Source organism: Coregonus clupeaformis, chromosome 20, assembly GCF_020615455.1.
Source record: "Coregonus clupeaformis isolate EN_2021a chromosome 20, ASM2061545v1, whole genome shotgun sequence".
Taxonomy (NCBI): domain Eukaryota; kingdom Metazoa; phylum Chordata; class Actinopteri; order Salmoniformes; family Salmonidae; genus Coregonus; species Coregonus clupeaformis.
This window is the reverse complement of record NC_059211.1, coordinates 31696880-31716547: the sequence shown is the minus strand read 5'-3', so window position 1 is coordinate 31716547 and position 19668 is coordinate 31696880. Positions and strand designations below refer to the sequence as shown.

The window sequence follows — 19668 nt, the reverse complement described above, 5'->3', positions numbered from 1 at the left end:
ATTTAACGTCTCTTTTCTGAATTTTGATGTTTAGCGGGTCTCGGCCTAATTCTGTTCTGCATGCATTATTTGGTGTTTTTCGTTGTACGCAGAGGATATTTTTGCAGAATTCTGAATGCAGAGTCTCAATTTGGTGTTTGTCCCATTTTGTGAATTCTTGGTTGGTGAGCAGACCCCAGACCTCACAACCATAAAGGGCAATGGGTTCTATAACTGATTGACGTATTTTTTGCCAGATCCTAATTGGTATGTCAAATGTTATGTTCCTTTTGATGGCATAAAAGGCCATTCTTGCGTTGTCTATCAGATTGTTCACAGCTTTGTGGAAGTTACATGTGGCGCTGATGTTTAGGCCGAGGTATATATAGTTTTTTGTGTGCTCTAGTGCAACGGTGTCTAGATGGAATTTGTATTTGTGGTCCTGGCAACTGGACCTTTTTTGGAACACCGTTATTTTTGTCTTGCTGAGATTTACTGTCAGGGCCCAGGTCTGACAGAATCTGTGCAGAAGATCTAGGTGCTGCTGTAGGCCGTCCTTGGTTGGGGACAAAACCACCAGATCATCAGCAAACAGTAGACATTTGACTTCAGATTCTAGTAGGGTGAGACCGGGTGCTGCAGACTGTTCTAGTGCCCTCACCTATTCGTTGATATATATGTTGAAGAAGGTGGGGCTCAAGCTGCATCCCTGTCTTACCCCACGGCCCTGTGGAAAGAAATGTGTGTGTTTTTTTCCAATTTTAACCGCACACTTGTTGTTTGTGTAAATTGATTTTATAATGTCGTATGTTTTTTCCCCCAACACCACTTTCCATCAATTTGTATAGCAGACCCTCATGCCAAATTGAGTCAAAAGCTTTTTTGAAGTCAACAAAGCATGAGAAGACTTTGCCTTTGTTTTGTTTTGTTTGTTTGTCAATTAGGGTGTGCTGGGTGAATACGTGGTCTGTCGTACGGTAATTTGGTAAAAAGCCAATTTGACATTTGCTTAGTACATTGTTTTCACTGAGGAAATGTACAAGTCTGCTGTTAATGATAATGCAGAGGAGTTTCCCAAGGTTGCTGTTGACGCATATCCCACGGTAGTTATTGGGGTCCAATATGTCTCCACTTTTGTGGATTGGGGTGATCAGTCCTTGGTTCCAAATATTGGAGAAGATGCCAGAGCTGAGGATGTTGTTAAAGAGTTGAAGTATAGCTAATTGGAATTTGTGGTCTGTAGGGGGGGTATCTCTCTCTCTCTCTCTCTCTCTCTCTCTCTCTGTATCTATTTTCTCTACAAGCTAGTCATCAGTTGTTGTGGGTGGGGGAGCTCATTGTAGGTGTCTCATCTGCACATTGCAGGAAATGTCAAACCCTGAATCTTCAGTGAATTCTTCATACAATCATACGTAAATTGAAGTGATGTTAGCAGTGACATGGACATATATCATTCTGGTCTGTGGTTTTGTGTGTATGAATGCACACACAAGCACACATACACACGGATGTGCTCTGAGGCTGTGCACAGGTGAAACTTGTGTGTGGTTTATGTACCTTAAAACAGGATGTGTGTATGTGCGTGTGCGCTCAGAGGAACATAGCCCCACTCCCCTATGCTCCTCAATGTTCCAGGGAGAAAAAGTGGTGCCTTTTACGACTTTGTGTGTTCTGCTAATAGTGAAACAGGAACATTTGGGCTTATAAACCACAGCTATAAGGAATAGGATATGATACTTTCACTGGATGAACATGTGGGTGATTGGTGTGTGTATGCTGAGGCCTGCATTGCCAGCGGAAACAGAGAAAGATGACTTTCACTGGTTTTGGTCTTTTGTTTTCTCGTGGTAACACTCTTGCCCCCTGGAAGTGTTAATCTTTAAAGCACCAGACACCAGACAATCATCTCATTTGTATTTCTTCTATTGTCTTGTCAACATGACATACAGTGAGGGAAAAAAGTATTTGATCCCCTGCTGATTTTGTACGTTTGCCCACTGACAAAGAAATGATCAGTCTATAATTTTAATGGTAGGTTTATTTGAACATTGAGAGACAGAATAACAACAAAAAAATCCAGAAAAACGCATTTCAAAAATGTTATAAATTCATTTGCATTTTAATGAGGGAAATAAGTATTTGACCCCCTCTCAATCAGAAAGATTTCTGGCGCCCAGGTGTCTTTTATACAGGTAACGAGCTGAGATTAGGAGCACACTCTTAAAGGGAGTGCTCCTAATCTCAGCTTGTTACCTGTATAAAAGACACCTGTCCACAGAAGCAATCAATCAATCAGATTCCAAACTCTCCACCATGGCCAAGACCAAAGAGCTCTCCAAGGATGTCAGGGACAAGATTGTAGACCTACACAAGGCTGGAATGGGCTACAAGACCATCGCCAAGCAGCTTGTTGAGAAGGTGACAACAGTTGGTGCGATTATTCGCAAATGGAAGAAACACAAAATAACTGTCAATCTCCCTCGGCCTGGTGCTCCATGCAAGAGCTCACCTCGTGGAGTTGCAATGATCATGAGAACGGTGAGGAATCAGCCCAGAACTACACGGGAGGATCTTGTCAATGATCACCAGGCAGCTGGGACCATAGTCACCAAGAAAACAATTGGTATCACACTACGCCGTGAAGGACTAAAATCCTGCAGAGCCCGCAAGGTCCCCCTGCTCAAGAAAGCACATATACAGGGCCGTCTGAAGTTTGCCAATGAACATCTGAATGATTCAGAGGAGAACTGGGTGAAAGTGTTGTGGTCAGATGAGACCAAAATCGAGCTCTTTGGCATCAACTCAACTCGCCATGTTTGGAGGAGGAGGAATGCTGCCTATGACCCCAAGAACACCATCCCCACCGTCAAACATGGAGGTGGAAACATTATGCTTTGGGGGTGTTTTTCTGCTAAGGGGACAGGACAACTTCACCGCATCAAAGGGACGATGGACGGGGCCATGTACTGTCAAATCTTGGGTGAGAACCTCCTTCCCTCAGCCAGGGCATTTAAAATGGGTCGTGGATGGGTATTCCAGCATGACAATGACCCAAAACACATGGCCAAGGCAACAAAGGAGTGGCTCAAGAAGAAGCACATTAAGGTCCTGGAGTGGCCTAGCCAGTCTCCAGACCTTAATCCCATACAAAATCTGTGGAGGGAGCTGAAGGTTTGAGTTGCCAAACGTCAGCCTCAACCTTAATGACTTGGAGAAGATCTGCAAACAGGAGTGGGACAAAATCCCTCCTGAGATGTGTGCAAACCTGGTGGCCAACTACAAGAAACGTCTGACCTTTGTGATTGCCAACAAGGGTTTTGCCACCAAGTACTAAGTCATGTTTTGCAGAGGGGTCAAATACTTATTTCCCTCATTAAAATGCAAATCAATTTTTGACATGCGTTTTTCTGGATTTTTTTGTTGTTATTCTGTCTCTCAGTGTTCAAATAAGCCTACCATTAAAAAAATAGAATTATCATTTCTTTGTCAGTGGGCAAACATACAAAATCAGCAGGGGATCAAATACTTGTTTCCGTCACTGTAGGGGGATGTTACAAATGGAGAAAATGTTCTCAACGGCCATTTGTTAAACCGATAATATATATGCGCTGCTGCCAGCAACGGTTTGGGTATTACGGTGCATCCCTTTCAGATGGCTAAGCATTGCACCTGTACAACCATTACTGTACCTCAATTCCACCTTGCAAAGTTTGCATTTCTTTCTCATTTATCTTCTCAAAGTATTGCCATACAGGACTTCACTGCTGTCGCTTGCCTTTCTCTGAAATGTTTCCAATTGTTAACGACGATGACGTAGTGGTGGAGAGTCGACTCAAAAATGTATTTTCATCTCCTTGCACGTAGACTCCAGAGTCAACTCCCATTTCTGAGTGTCAAGATTCGATTCCACAAGGAATCAACTCCCAAGATTCAGTATTTTTGGAACGGAGGAGACTGATTAGTTGCTGTACTTCCGAGAACACAAACACTTGCATCTTTCATAGCGAGCTAGCGAGGGATGGAGACAGAGGGGAGGGACACAGTATAGGCAGGTCGGCCACCAGGCAGAGAGAGTCAGAACGGTGCACTTGGCCTATCTATCGGCAATCAAAAGCTGTATCTCGAAATGGAATACTGTATCTCACAATTTCTTGGTTTGCAATGTCTTGCAACTGCAGTAAAACAGGGCCTATCATCAATGAATAGGTTAGGATATTGAGATGAGCGAGATGCAACACTTCGCTCTTGCAAAGTCACACACAGTATCTGCGCATGTGCACAGGTTTACTTCACGCTGTTCACAGCGTGGTAGCCAGGGCACCAGAGCCTTGCGCTTCAACGCTCTTTAGTTGTTGTGGAAATTTACCCACTATGCTGTTTACTTTCCCGAGGCCTTTATAGCCTATTGTCTAGTTAGACTATAATACGGAAAATAACATGTTTTGTGATAATGTTGTGGTTAGAGATTTTTCTTAACGTTAAGGATCCCAACTTCATTTATACGTTTAAACGTTCACACCCCTACTTAGGGGTGCCACTCTACACATTACACACCCACCATTCTCCAGGTTGATTGGAGAAAACATACATTATATGGCTCATCTCAACCTCTACCAATAGAAAGACTACTTTCGATCTTTCCTCGCCCACTGCATTTCAGTCTAGTCTTATAGTAAAAGAGAACTGATAAATGTGTTAGGTCTGGGATCAGTTTCATATGATCGGTTTTGGGTTTTAGACTGGGTTTTGACGTTATTATGAAACTACCTTCTTTCCTAGGTGTGAGGAACTACCTGAAGGAAGCCTTGGTCAACATCATCACTGTTCATGCTGAGGTAAGGCATTGGCCTTTCTGTATAATGAAGAGATGCATGACAAAAATGATTGGGGGCCTTCTGTAATGAGTAGAGCAGTCACAGAGAGTTTGATCTCTCCACCTCTTTCTCTCTCAGGTCTTCACAGTGTCAAGGGAGCTAGTTCCCAGGGTTCTGACTAGAATCGTTGATGGTGTGGCAGAGGAGATGACCCGTCTCATGCAGTGTGTGTCCTACTTCAGCATGAACGGAGCCATACAGGTACACACACACACACACTTTCAGATGCCACTCTCTCGAGTGAGTCAAATGAAGAGCCACCAACTGGGGGGGATTTACCCTCTTTTACTGATGATTCTAAACCCCAGCACCTCTACCAGACCAGCTACTGGTATACTACACCCTGTAGTGTACACTCTACAGCCCAAACTGAGGATACTTTAAATTACCCTAAAGTGCTCTATTAAATGCCCAGTGCAGTCAAAAACTAGATTTTATGTTTTATACAGTATATATTTTCACACTATGATGTTGGAATTACTCTGTGAAATTGTGAAAATTATGATAAATGCCCTTTTAGTGTAAGAGCTGTTTGAAAAGACGGCCAGAAATTTCAGCCTGTTTTGGTGGAATGGAGTTTTTGCCTGCCTGGTGACATCACCAGGCGGTAAATTAGTTAATAGACCAATAAGAAAGAGAGTTCCAAACCTCTCTGCCAATAACAGCTAGTTTTCAGTTTTCCCCTCCCCACTCAGACCACTCCCAGACAGTCCTAGCAAAATTCTTGCTTGAGAAAGTGCTTTGCTAAGAAGCTATTTTTGTTTCTTTTTTACCATTTGAATTACAGTAAGGTACTTAATTGTTACCTAGAAATTATTTGATATTGAAATAAAAACTGCTGCATTGGACCTTTAACCTCATTTACACATTCTTTTATTTTTCTCTATCCACTTCCTTCTCCATCTCTCTTGCTCTCTCTCTCACTCTCTCTCTCCAGGCCCGTTTGGAGATCAGTGCTCTGAGAGATGCTGTAGCCTCCTACCTGTCATCTGAGAGCCAGTAAGACCCCAAAAACCCTCCCTGAGACTGTACTGTACTACATCACTAGACACCTGCGTACCACACGCACACATACACTTCACACACACTGTGCATACTACTGTAAACACACGTACAGTGAGGGAAAAAAGTATTTGATCCCCTGCTGATTTTGTACGTTTGCCCACTGACAAAGACATTATTATTATTTATTTTTATTTTTTCACCTTTATTTAACCAGGTAAGCCAGTTGAGAACAAGTTCTCATTTACAACTGCGACCTGGCCAAGATAAAGCAAAGCAGTGCGATAAAAACAACAACACAGAGTTACATATGGGGTAAAACAAAACAAAGTCAAAAATACAACAGAAATAAATATATATATACAGTGTGTGCAAATGTAGCAAGTTATGGAGGTAAGGCAATAAATAGGCTATAGTGCAAAATAATTACAATTAGTATTAACACTGGAATGATAGATGTGCAAGAGATGATGTGCAAATAGAGATACTGGGGTACAAATGAGCAAAATAAATAACAATATAGGGATGAGGTAGTTGGGCGGGCTAATTTCAGATGGGCTGTGTACAGGTGCAGTGATCGGTAAGGTGCTCTGACAAATGATGCTTAAAGTTAGTGAGGGAGATAAGTGTCTCCAGCTTCAGAGATTTTTGCAATTTGTTCCAGTCATTGGCAGCAGAGAACTGGAAGGAATGGCGGCCAAAGGAGGTGTTGGCTTTGGGGATGACCAGTGAGATATACCTGCTGGAGCGCATACTACGGGTGGGTGTTGCTATGGTGACCAATGAGCTAAGATAAGGCGGGGATTTGCCTAGCAGTGATTTATAGATGGCCTGGAGCCAGTGGGTTTGGCGACGAATATGTAGTGAGGACCAGCCAACAAGAGCGTACAGGTCACAGTGGTGGGTAGTATATGGGGCTTTGGAGACAAAACGGATGGCACTGTGATAGACTACATCCAATTTGCTGAGTAGAGTGTTGGAGGCTATTTTGTAAATGACATCGCCGAAGTCAAGGATCGGTAGGATAGTCAGTTTTACGAGGGCATGTTTGGCAGCATGAGTGAAGGAGGCTTTGTTGCGAAATAGGAAACCGATTCTAGATTTAACTTTGGATTGGAGATTCTTAATGTGAGTCTGGAAGGAGAGTTTACAGTCCGTCTATAATCTTAATGGTAGGTTTCTTTGAACAGTGCGAGACAGAATAACAACAAAATAATCCAGAAAAATGCATGTCAAAAATGTTATACATTGATTTGCATTTTAATGAGGGAAATAAGTAGCAATTTGGTGGCAAAACCCTAGTTGACAATCACAGAGTTCAGACGTTTCTTGTAGTTGGCCACCAGGTTTGCACACATCTCAGGAGGGATTTTGTTCCACTCCTGTTTGCAGATCTTCTCCAAGTCATTAAGGTTTTGAGGCTGACGTTTGGCAACTCGAACCTTCAGCTCCCTCCACAGATTTTCTATGGGATTAAGGTCTGGAGACTGGCTAGGCCACTCCAGGACCTTAATGTGCTTCTTCTTGAGCCACTCCTTTGTTGCCTTGGCCGTGTGTTTTGGGTCATTGTCATGCTGGAATACCCATCCACGACCCATTTTAAATGCCCTGGCTGAGGGAAGGAGGTTCTCACCCAAGATTTGACAGTACATGGCCCCGTCCATTGCCCCTTTGATGCGGTGAAGTTGTCCTGTCCCCTTAGCAGAAAAACACCCCCAAAGCATAATGTTTCCACCTCCATGTTTGACGGTGGGGATGGTGTTCTTGGGGTCATAGGCAGCATTCCTCCTCCTCCAAACACGGCGAAATGAGTTGATGCCAAAGAGCTCGATTTTGGTCTCATCTGACCACAACACTTTCACCCAGTTCTCCTCTGAATCATTCAGATGTTCATTGGCAAACTTCAGACGGCCCTGTATATGTGCTTTCTTGAGCAGGGGGACCTTGCGGGCGCTGCAGGGTTTCAGTCCTTCACTGCGTAGTGTGTTACCAATTGTTTTCTTGGTGACTATGGTCCCAGCTGCCTTGACATCATTGACAAGATCCTCCCGTGTAATTCTGGGCTGATTCCTCACCGTTCTCATGATCATTGCAACTCCACGAGGTGAGATCTTGCATGGAGCACCAGGCCGAGGGAGATTGACAGTTCATTTGTGTTTCTTCCATTTGCGAATAATCGCACCAACTGTTGTCACCTTCTCAACAAGCTGCTTGGCGATGGTCTTGTAGCCCATTCCAGCCTTGTGTAGGTCTACAATCTTGTCCCTGACATCCTTGGAGAGCTCTTTAGTCTTGGCCATGGTGGAGAGTTTGGAATCTGATTGATTGATTGCTTCTGTGGACAGGTGTCTTTTATACAGGTAACAAGCTGAGATTAGGAGCACTCCCTTTAAGAGTGTGCTCCTAATCTCAGCTCGTTACCTGTATAAAAGACACCTGGGAGCCAGAAATCTTTCTGATTGAGAGGGGGTCAAATACTTATTTCCCTCATTAAAATGCAAATCAATTTATAAAATTTTTGACATTCGTTTTTCTGGATTTTGTTGTTGTTATTCTGTCTCTCACTGTTCAAATAAACCTATCATTACAATTATAGACTGATCATGTCTTTGTCAGTGGGCAAACGTACAAAATCAGCAGGGGATCAAATACTTTTTCCCTCACTGTACATGTATTACAGAAACTACACAGTACTCTCACTGTCATTCCTTTAAGTCACATTCATCTTACCCAAGCCTTCTACCACTCACTCTCTGGACTACATTACCTGGTGGTACTGTATATTGAAAAGGAAGCGAAAACAGCACTCCAGCTAGTTTAATCTGGTTTTAATATAAGTGTTTTTGTGTTATGGTATGTCTCCTGTGTGTAGTAGAATGTATTAGTGTTGGTGTGTGTCGTGTGGTGTTAACTGTGTGTATCTTGTTTCAGCGCCAGCTTCAAGCAGGCTCTGGAGGCCCTCCCCCAGTTACACAGTGGAGCAGACCAAAAGTAAGTAATTCAACAAGATAATACTGGTTCCAGTTAAAATATGGAGCGATTTCAGTTCCATTTAAAATATGGAGCGATTTCAGTGCTAACAGAAACTGTATTTGAATTCAATATTTTTGAATTTGTATTTAGATATTGAATTCATTTAATTAATAAATTGAACTTGTATTTCATGATTTTAAACTGAATTGAATTAATATTGCATTCAGTTTTAAAATTCAATTTAATTGAATATTAAAATTCAATATTTATATATTCAGTGTCATTATGGTAAATATTGCATCAAGTTTATAAATTATAATTTCAACTTTACCAAAGTTTCATACATTCAACATCTTAGATGTGTTCTGATTCAGTTTTCAAATTCAGTTCTCTACATTCAGATTCAAAACCAGAGATAACATCCTGGTACTTTGCCAGCAAGGAATGCTAGAAGAAAACCGATAGAATCAAACACTTTTTGTGTTAAACAGGTTTTGGGAGGTTTCTGAAGCCAATGTGGCATTTTGAATAAATTTTCTTCCTATGAATTTGGCTCTAGCGTTTGGACCGTTTGGGCTATAAGCTATTATGACCCGATTTCTGAAAGCTAAGACTCTCTGGAACATGGTTGTGCATTCTGTTACCCTCTATTTTTTATTTTATTTTTTTATTTGACCTTTATTTAACCAGGTAAGCCAGTTGAGAACAAGTTCTCATTTACAACTGCGACCTGGCCAAGATAAAGCAAAGCAGTGCGATTAAAAACAACAACAACACAGAGTTACATATGGGATAAACAAAACGTACAGTCAATAACACAATAGAAAATCTATATACAGTGTGTGCAAATGTAGTAAGTTATGGAGGTAAGGCAATAAACAGGCCATAGTGCAAAATAATTACACTTTAGTATTAACACTGGAGTGATAGATGTGCAGAAGATGATGTGCAAATAGAGATACTGGGGTGCAAATGAGCAAAATAAATAACAATATGGGGATGAGGTAGTTGGGTGGGCTGTCCTTAGAAATGATGCTCAAAGGACACGTTAGAAGGGAGTGTGACAAAAAACGCAATTTGGCCCCCATAACAATATAGTTGAATAGCCATGTCATAGCATTTCTAAGGATAGCTTTTCCACTTTCTAATTAATCTTGCTCTTGTGACTGACTAGATTCGTACCGGACTGTGTTAGCTCACTTACAGTACATGACCAAATGTATGTGGACACCTGCTCATCGAATATCTCATTCCAAAATCATGGGCATTAATATGGAGTTGGTCCCTACTTTGCTGCTATAAAAGCCTCCACTCTTCTGGGAAGGCTTTCCACTAGATGTTGGAATATTGCTGCAGGGACTTGCTTCCATTCAGCCACAAGAACATTAGTTAGATCGGGCACTGATGTTGGGCGATTAGGCCTGTTAGACATTGTAGTAGTAGATACATGCTGCCACACCCTTGACTCTCATGAGGTGAGCTGTGGGGTTAGCTCAGGGGGTTTTATCACAAAAGATTGTAACATTTTACACACATTCACGAGTGATTATGAAAACATCACTCATTACCAGACAACTCAACACAAAACTCGATGGGGACTTGAATAGCCTACCAGCAATCAACTACACTACATGGCCAAAAGTATGCGGACACACACTTGTCGAACATCTCATTCCAAAATCATGGGCATTAATATGGAGTTGGTCCCCCCTTTGCTGCTGTAACAGCCTCCACTCTTCTGGGAAGGCCTTCCACTGGATGTTAGAACATTGCTGCAGGGACTTGCTTCCATTCAGCCACAAGAGCATTAGTGAGGTCGGCACTGATGTTGGGTGATTAGGCCTGGCTCGCAGTCGGCGTTCCAATTCATCCCAAAGGTGTTCGATGGGGTTGAGGTCAGGGCTCTGTGCAGGCCAGGCAAGTTCTTCCACACCGATCTTGACAAACCTTTCTGTATGGACCTCGCTTTGTGCACAGGAGCATTGTCATGCTGAAACAGGAAAGGGCCTTCCCCAAACTGTTGCCACAAAGTTGGAAGCACAGAATCGTCTAGAATGTAATTGTATGCTGTAGCGTTACAATTTCCCTTCACTGGAACTAAGGGGCCTAGCCTGAACCGTGAAAAACAGCCCCAGACCATTATTCCTCCTCCACCAAACTTTACAGTTGGCACTATGCATTGGAGCAGGTAGCATTCTCCTGGCATCCGCCAAACCCAGATTCGTCTGTCGGACTGCCAGATGGTGAAGTGTGATTCATCACTCCAGAGAACGCGTTTCCACTTCTCAAGAGTCACCACCACTGCAGCCGACGCTTGGCATTGTGCATGGGATCTTATGCTTGTGTGGGGCTGCTCAGCCATGGAAACCCATTTCATGAAGCTCCTGACTAACAGTTCCTGTGCTGACGTTGCTTCCAGATGCAGTTTGGAACTGTGTAGTGAGTGTTGCAACCGAGGACAGATTATTTGTACGCGATACGCGCTTTAGCACTCAGCACAATAGTTGTATTAGTGTAGCAGATGGGGATCACTCCTCAGCCTGAAGTGTCTCCCCTTGCGCAATTGAATACCTTTTTTAATAGCGCGATGGGTTGTTATGCTACGTGTGTTTTCGAGCCAGAGGTCCTGAGTTTGAGTCTACGGATGAGCATAATCAGGGGGACACGGTACTCGCTAATCAAGCTGGACTCTTATCTACAGTTGCGCTCAGCCCAACTGCTGGGGTTGCTTTGGAGTGAGTTTGGGTGAATGTAGCAGATGGGGATATGTGAAACTCACTCATCAGCCTGAAGTGCCCTTGCGCAATTGAAGAAGGCCTTTTTCAATAGCGTGGCGGGTTGGAACACTTCAGGAGGGCGGTCACGAGTGTTTGCAAGGCAGAGGTCCTGAGTTCAAGTCTCGGTATTAGCTGAATCAGGGGGAAGTGGTACTTGCTAAGCAAGCAGCGTGTCGTCCTTTACATTAACTTCCTGATCGCTTCCCTATGGGCTTAAGCACATTTTTTGTATTGTTTTATTTAACCTTGATTTAAGCAGGGAGACCAAGGCCTCTTTTCTAAGGAAGCCCTGCATGTACACAATCATACAAATGTGCAACATTTACAAATACAAAAAACACTCTATCATCAACTTACAAATCACAATTATAAAAAACAAGGCTGTGGCTATGTATCCAACTTTTTCGGGTTCTGACTTAAAGAATCACATTCTGCGCATGTGTAAAATGCATGGCTCCTTTTTACGTGCAGAGAACAGGCTACTCAGGCGAATGGTGCTCGTTTAATAAAGTTAGATCAAGTAGAATCAATATCTGCAAGATCACATAATGTTCACAGTATTCTACATAACAGAACCGAATATAATAGCATAGTATAATGTTACTGTAAGACGAAAACACCACCGCATGCAATCGTGAATGATAATTCTTCAAGTTTTACCCATAGTAACCATTTGATCTCAATCAGTTTCATGGGGATATGCATTTAGATCTTGAGTTACACAGTGTTGTTTCGAAGTAGCCTACAGTGTTGTTTTGAATGATGTACAGTGAGCGAATTTTAGAGCAGATGTGTTAACAAAGTGTAGCATAGCCAACCTGTGTATTTTGCGTAGTGGCACACGCTGTTGAGTTTTGGCCACATTAAAGAAAAATGTGGTGGTGTTTTAGTCTTAGAGTAACATTATACTATGCTATTATATTCGGTTCTGATATGTAGAATACTGTGATCATTATGTGATCTTGCAGACAGTGATTCTGCTTGATCTAACTTTATTAAATGAGCACCATTCGCCTGAGTAGCCTGTTCTCTGGGCGTAAAGTACAGAATATACACATGCGCAGAATCTTCGGGAAGCTCCGGATCTTTTAGTAGATGGATTAAAGATCCCGAAAAAGTTGGATCCGCAGCCACTCCGAAAAAACACACATTCTTCAGTAAAAATGTCAACAATTAGCCATCTGGATTGCCCTAGCGGCACCAAAACGTGGCACCAAAACATCACATTTTAGGTGGGCTAACACAGTCTTGTGACATGCAGGAAACCCGGTTTGAACCCAGTCAGTCACAAGAGCAAGATTAAATGGGGAGTGGAAACCTATCCTTAGAAGGGCTATGGCAGGTCTATTCAACTACAGTGAGCTCCAAAAGTATTGGGACAGTGACATATTTTTTGTTGTTTGGGCTCTGTACTCCAGCACTTTGGATTTGAAATGAAACAATGACTATGACGTTAAAGTGCAGACTGTCAGCTTTAATTTAAGGGTATTTTCATCCATATCGGGTGAACTGTTTAGAAATTACAGCACTTTTTGTACATAGTCCCCCCATTTTAGGGGACCAAAAGTATTGGGACAAATTCACTTACAGTGGGGAAAAAAAGTATTTAGTCAGCCACCAATTGTGCAAGTTCTCCCACTTAAAAAGATGAGAGAGGCCTGTAATTTTCATCATAGGTACATGTCAACTATGACAGACAAATTGAGGAAAAAAAATCCAGAAAATCCCATTGTATGATTTTTAATGAATTTATTTGCAAATTATGGTGGAAAATAAGTATTTGGTCACCTACAAACAAGCAAGATTTCTGGCTCTCACAGACCTGTAACTTCTTCTTTAAGAGGCTCCTCTGTCCTCCACTCGTTACCTGTATTAATGGCACCTGTTTGAACTTGTTATCAGTATAAAAGACACCTGTCCACAACCTCAAACAGTCACACTCCAAACTCCACAATGGCCAAGACCAAAGAGCTGTCAAAGGACACCAAAAACAAAATTGTAGACCTGCACCAGGCTGGGAAGACTGAATCTGCAATAGGTAAGCAGCTTGGTTTGAAGAAATCAACTGTGGGAGCAATTATTAGGAAATGGAAGACATACAAGACCACTGATAATCTCCCTCGATCTGGGGCTCCACGCAAGATCTCACCCCGTGGGGTCAAAATGATCACAAGAACGGTGAGCAAAAATCCCAGAACCACACGGGGGGGACCTAGTGAATGACCTGCAGAGAGCTGGGACCAAAGTAACAAAGCCTACCATCAGTAACACACTACGCCGCCAGGGACTCAAATCCTGCAGTGCGAGACGTGTCCCCCTGCTTAAGCCAGTACATGTCCAGGCCCGTCTGAAGTGCATTTGGATGATCCAGAAGAGGATTGGGAGAATGTCATATGGTCAGATGAAACCAAAATATAACTTTTTGGTAAAAACTCAACTCGTCATGTTTGGAGGACAAAGAATGCTGAGTTGCATCCAAAGAACACCATACCTACTGTGAAGCATGGGGTTGGAAACATCATGCTTTGGGGCTGTTTTTCTGCAAAGGGACCAGGACGACTGATCCGTGTAAAGGAAAGAATGAATGGGGCCATGTATCGTGAGATTTTGAGTGAAACCCTCCTTCCATCAGCAAGGGCATTGAAGATGAAACGTGGCTGGGTCTTTCAGCATGACAATGATCCCAAACACACCGCCCGGGCAACGAAGGAGTGGCTTCGTAAGAAGCATTTCAAGGTCCTGGAGTGGCCTAGCCAGTCTCCAGATCTCAACCCCATAGAAAATCTTTGGAGGGAGTTGAAAGTCTGTGTTGCCCAGCGACAGCCCCAAAACATCACTGCTCTAGAGGAGATCTGCATGGAGGAATGGGCCAAAATACCAGCAACAGTGTGTGAAAACCTTGTGAAGACTTACAGAAAACGTTTGACCTGTGTCATTGCCAACAAAGGGTATATAACAAAGTATTGAGAAACTTTTGTTATTGACCAAATACTTATTTTCCACCATCATATGCCAATAAATTCATAAAAAATCCTACAATGTGATTTTCTAGATTTTTTTTTCTCATTTTGTCTGTCATAGTTGACGTGTACCTATGATGAAAATTACAGGCCTCTCTCATCTTTTTAAGTGGGAGAACTGGCACAATTGGTGGCTGACTAAATACTTTTTTTCCCCACTGTATATCAAATCAAATCAAATTTTATTTGCCACATGTGCCGTATACAACAGGTGTAGACCTTACAGTGAAATGCTTACTTACAAGCCCTTAACCAACAATGCGGTTTTAAGAAAAACAAGTGTTAAGTAAAAAATAGATAAGTAAAAAATAATTATAGAGCATATATGTATTAAAGTAGTAAAAAGTTGAGTATTTGGTCCCATATTCATAGTATGCAATGACTACATGAAGCTTGTGACTCTACAAATTTGTTGGATGCATTTGCTGTTTGTTTTGGATGTGTTTCAGATTATTTTGTGCCCAATATAAATAAATGGTAAATAACATATTTGTCATTTTGGAGTCACTTTTATTGTAAACAAGAATAGAATATGTTTCTAAACACTTCTATATTAATTTGGATGCTACCATGATTAAACACTTCTACATAAACACTTCTACGTTAATGTGGATGCTACCATGATTACGGATAATCATGAATGAATCGTGAATAATGATGAGCGAGAAAGTTACAGACGCACAAATATCATACCCCCCCCCAAAAAAAAATGATAACCACGCCTGTTATTGTAATAGTGAGCGGTTAGCATGTCTTGGGGGTATGATATTTGTATGTCTGTAACTTTCTCATTCATCATTATTCACGATTCATTCAGAATTATCCGTAATCACAGCCTGGTCTCATAGACTAGACGTAACATTGTAAATGTAAATCTAGGCCACTGAAATTAGTATGATATGTTACAGTTGGTATGGTTACATAAGACAGATGGTTACTTAAAGGCAAAAAACGGAAGTAGGGTGGGTGGTCGGTGTGGATGGGTGGACGTATAACGCAAAATGTCTAGCAACCCAAAGGTTGCGAGTTCGAATCTCATCACGGACAACTTTAGCATTTTAGCTAAATAGCAACTTTTCAGCTACTTACTAGTTTTAGCTACTTTGCAACTACTTAGCATGTTAGCTAAACCTTTCCCCTAACCCTTTTAGCGAACTCTTCCCCTAATTCCTAAACTTAACCCTAACCCATAACCCTAACCCTAGCTAACATTAGCCACCTAGCTAGAATTTGTAACATATCATAAGTTTAGCAAATTCCTAATATATTGTACATTTTACAAATTCGTAACATATGATAGAAATTGTAATTCGTAACATATCATACAAAATGGGTGATGGACATCCACAAATTAATACATATCATACTAAATGGAGTGTCTCGGATTTACATACCGAATAATACAAAATGCTCTGAGACCAGGTTGGTAATCATGGTAGCATCCACATTAATGTAGAAGTGTTTAGAAACATATTCTATTCTTATTATATATGGGACCAAATACTTAACTTTTGACTACTTCAATACAGTCCCCTGTAGCTCAGTTGGTAGAGCATGGTGCTTGCAACGCCAGGGTTGTGGGTTCGTTTTCCATGGGGGGCCAGTATGAAAATGTATGCACTCACTAACTGTAAGTCGCTCTGGATAAGAGTGTCTGCTAAATGACTAAAATTTACACATATATTATATATATATATATATATATATATATATATATATATAACAGTTCACCCGATATGGATGAAAACACCCTCAAATTAAAGCTGACAGTCTGCACTTTAACCTCAAAGTCATAATTTAAAATCCAAAGTGCTAGAGTACAGAGCCAAAACAACAACAAAATTGTCACTGTCCCAATACTTTTGGAGCTCACTGTATAGTGTTATTGGGGTCCAAATGGCTGTTTTTGTCACACTCCTTTCTGTGCGTCCTTTGAGTATCATAGAGGGGAACAGAAGGCACAACCATGTTCCAGAGAGTCTTAGCTTTCAGGAATTGGTCATAATACGGTTCAAACGCTAGTGCCAAATTCATAGGAAGAAAATACATTTTACATGCCACATTGGCTTCAGAAACGCCAGTTAAATACTGTTGAAGTAATATGGCTACAGGTTAATCTGCCTCACCTAAAGCCCATTCTGGTGGGATGCTGCTATAGACATCCAAGTGCTAACAGTCAGTAGCTGCATAACATGTGAAATGCTTGGTAATGTATGTGATATCAACAGAGAGGTATATTTTCTGGGTGATTTAAATATTGACTGGCTATATCAGGCTGCCCATTTAAAAGAAAGCTTCAAACTGTAACTAGTGCCTGCAACCTGGTTCAGTTTAACAGTCAATTTACCAGGGTAGTTACAAACAGCACAGGAATGAATCATCAACATGTATAGATCACATATTTACTAATTCTGCAGAAATTTGCTTTAAAGCAATATCCAAATCCATCGGCTGTAGTGATCACAATATAATAGCCAAATCTAGGAAAACCAAAGTTCCAAAGACTGGGCCTAATGTAGGGTATAAGAGCTCATACATTAGGTTTTGTAGTGATGCCTATGTAGTTGATGTAAAGAATATTTGTTGGGTCTGTGGTGTGTAATGAGGAGCAACCAGACGCTGCACTAGACACATTTATGAAATGTGCTTATCCCAGTTACTAATAAGCATGCACCCATTAAGAAAATGACTGTAAAAACTGTTAAAACCCTGTGGATTGATGAGGATTTGAAAAATTGTATGGTTGAGAGGGATGAGGCAAAAGGAATGACAAATAAGCCTGGCTGCACAACTGATTGGCAAACGTACTGCAAATTGAGAAATCATGTGACTAAACTGAATAAAAAGAAGAAGAAACTACACTATGAAACAAAGTTAAATGCCAAAAAAATAAGAAAAATAATGCTTTGGAGCACCTTAAATGAAATTATGGGCAAAAAGGCAAACTCAGCTCCATAAATCATTGAATCAGATGGCTCATTCATCACAAAACCCACTGATATTGCCAACTACTATTTTTTCATTGGCAAGATTAGCAAATTTAGGCATGATATGCCAGCAACAAACGCTGACACTACACATCCAAGTATAACTGATCAAATTATGAAAGACAAGCATTGCAATTTTGAATTCCGTAAAGTGAGTGTGGAAGAAGTGAAACAATTGTTGTCTATCAACAATGACAAGCCACCGGGGTCTGACAACTTGAATGCAAAATTACTGAAAATAATAGCGGACGATATTGCCCCTCCTATTTGCCATATCTTCGATCTAAGCCTACTAGAAAGTGTTAATTCCTCAGGCCTGGAGGGAAGCAAAAGTAATTCCACTACCCAAGAAGAGTAAAGCCCCCTTTACTGGCTCAAATAGCCAACCAATCAGCCTGTTAACAACCCTTAGTAAACTTTTGAAAAAAATTGTTCGACCAGATAAAATGCTATTTTACTGTCAACAAATGGACAACAGACTTACAGCACGCTTATAGGGAAGGACATTCAACAAGCACAGCACTTACACAAATTACTGATGATTGGCTGAGAGAAATTGGTGGACAACAGACTTACAGCACGCTTATAGGGAAGGACATTCAACAAGCACAGCACTTACACAAATTACTGATGATTGGCTGAGAGAAATTGGTGATAAAAAGATTGTGGGGGCTGTTTTGTTAGACTTCAGTGAAACTTTTTACATTATCAATCATAATCTGCTGCTGGAAAAATGTATGTGTTATGGCTTTACACCCCCTTCTATAATGTGAATAAAGAGTTACTTGTTTAACAGAACACAGAGGGTGTTCTTTAATGGAAGCCTCTCCAACATAATCCAGGTAAAATCAGGAATTCCCCAGGGCAGCTGTTTAGGCCCCTTACTTTTTTCTATCTTTACTAACGACATGGCACTGGCTTTGAGTAAAGCCAGTGTGTCTATGTATGCGGATGACTCAACACTATACACGTCAGCTACTACAGTGACTGAAATGACTGCAACACTTAACAAAGAGCTGCAGTTAGTTTCAGAATGGGTGGCAAGGAATAAGTTAGTCTTAAATATTTCATAACTAAAAGCATTGTATTTGGAACAAATCAATTCACTAAACCCTAAACCTCAACTAAATATATTAATTCATAATGTGGAAATTGAGCAAGTTGAGGTAACTAATCTGCTTGGAGTAACCCTGGATTGTAAACTGTCATGGTCAAAACATGTTGATACAACAGTAGCTAAAAGTCTGTCCGTAATAAAGCGGTGCTCTGCCTTCTTGACAACACTCTCAACAAGGCAGGTCCTAAAGGCCCTAGTTTTTTTGCACCTGGACTACAGTTCAGTCGTGTGGTCAGGTGCCACAAAGAGGGACTTAGGAAAATTGCGATTGGCTCAGAACAGGGCAGCGCGGCTGGCCTTTAAATGTACACAGAGAGCTAACATGAATGATATGCATGTCAATCTCTCATGGCTCAAAGTGGAGGGGAGATTGACTTCATCACTACTTGTTTTTGTAAGAGGTGTTGACAAGCTGAATGCACCGAGCTGTCTGTTTAAACTACTAGCACACAGCTCAGACACCCATGCATACCCCACAAGACATGCCACCAGAGGTCTCTTCACAATCCCCAAGTCCAGAACAAACTGTGGGAGGCGCAGAGTACTACATAGAGCCATGACTACATGGAACTCTATTCCACATCAGGTAACTGATGCAAGCAGTAGAATAAAAAATAAATACAAAAAATATACAAATACACCTTATGGAACAGCAGGGACTGTGAAAAGACACACACACAGACGCATACGCACACGGGCGCTAGCAAACGCACTCTACACACACATGTAGTGGTATCATACATTTTGTGTTGTGGATATGTGGCCCTCCTGTAGCTCAGTTGGTAGAGCATGGCGCTTGCAGCGCAAGGGTTGTGGGTTCGTTTCCCACGGGGGGCCAGTATGAAAATGTATGCACTCACTAATTGTAAGTCGCTCTGGATAAGAGCGTCTGCTAAATTACTAAAATGTAAAATGTGGTGTGACAGTGTTATATGATGT

At 41.5% G+C, this 19668-nt stretch overlaps 1 protein-coding gene across 3 annotated transcripts in view; it reads left to right on the top strand.

Annotated features, from left to right (window-relative positions):
- The window catches only part of exoc2 (exocyst complex component 2), a 116386-nt gene that overhangs the window by 95098 nt on the left and 1620 nt on the right, over positions 1-19668 (top strand). For all 3 annotated transcript variants that reach the window (XM_041840201.1, XM_041840202.1, XM_041840200.1), the window contains 4 exons: positions 4759-4814; positions 4932-5054; positions 5791-5852; positions 8787-8846. In XM_041840201.1, coding sequence (XP_041696135.1) covers positions 4759-4814; positions 4932-5054; positions 5791-5852; positions 8787-8846 — 301 coding nt within the window. The remainder of the gene's footprint in view (positions 1-4758; positions 4815-4931; positions 5055-5790; positions 5853-8786; positions 8847-19668) is intronic.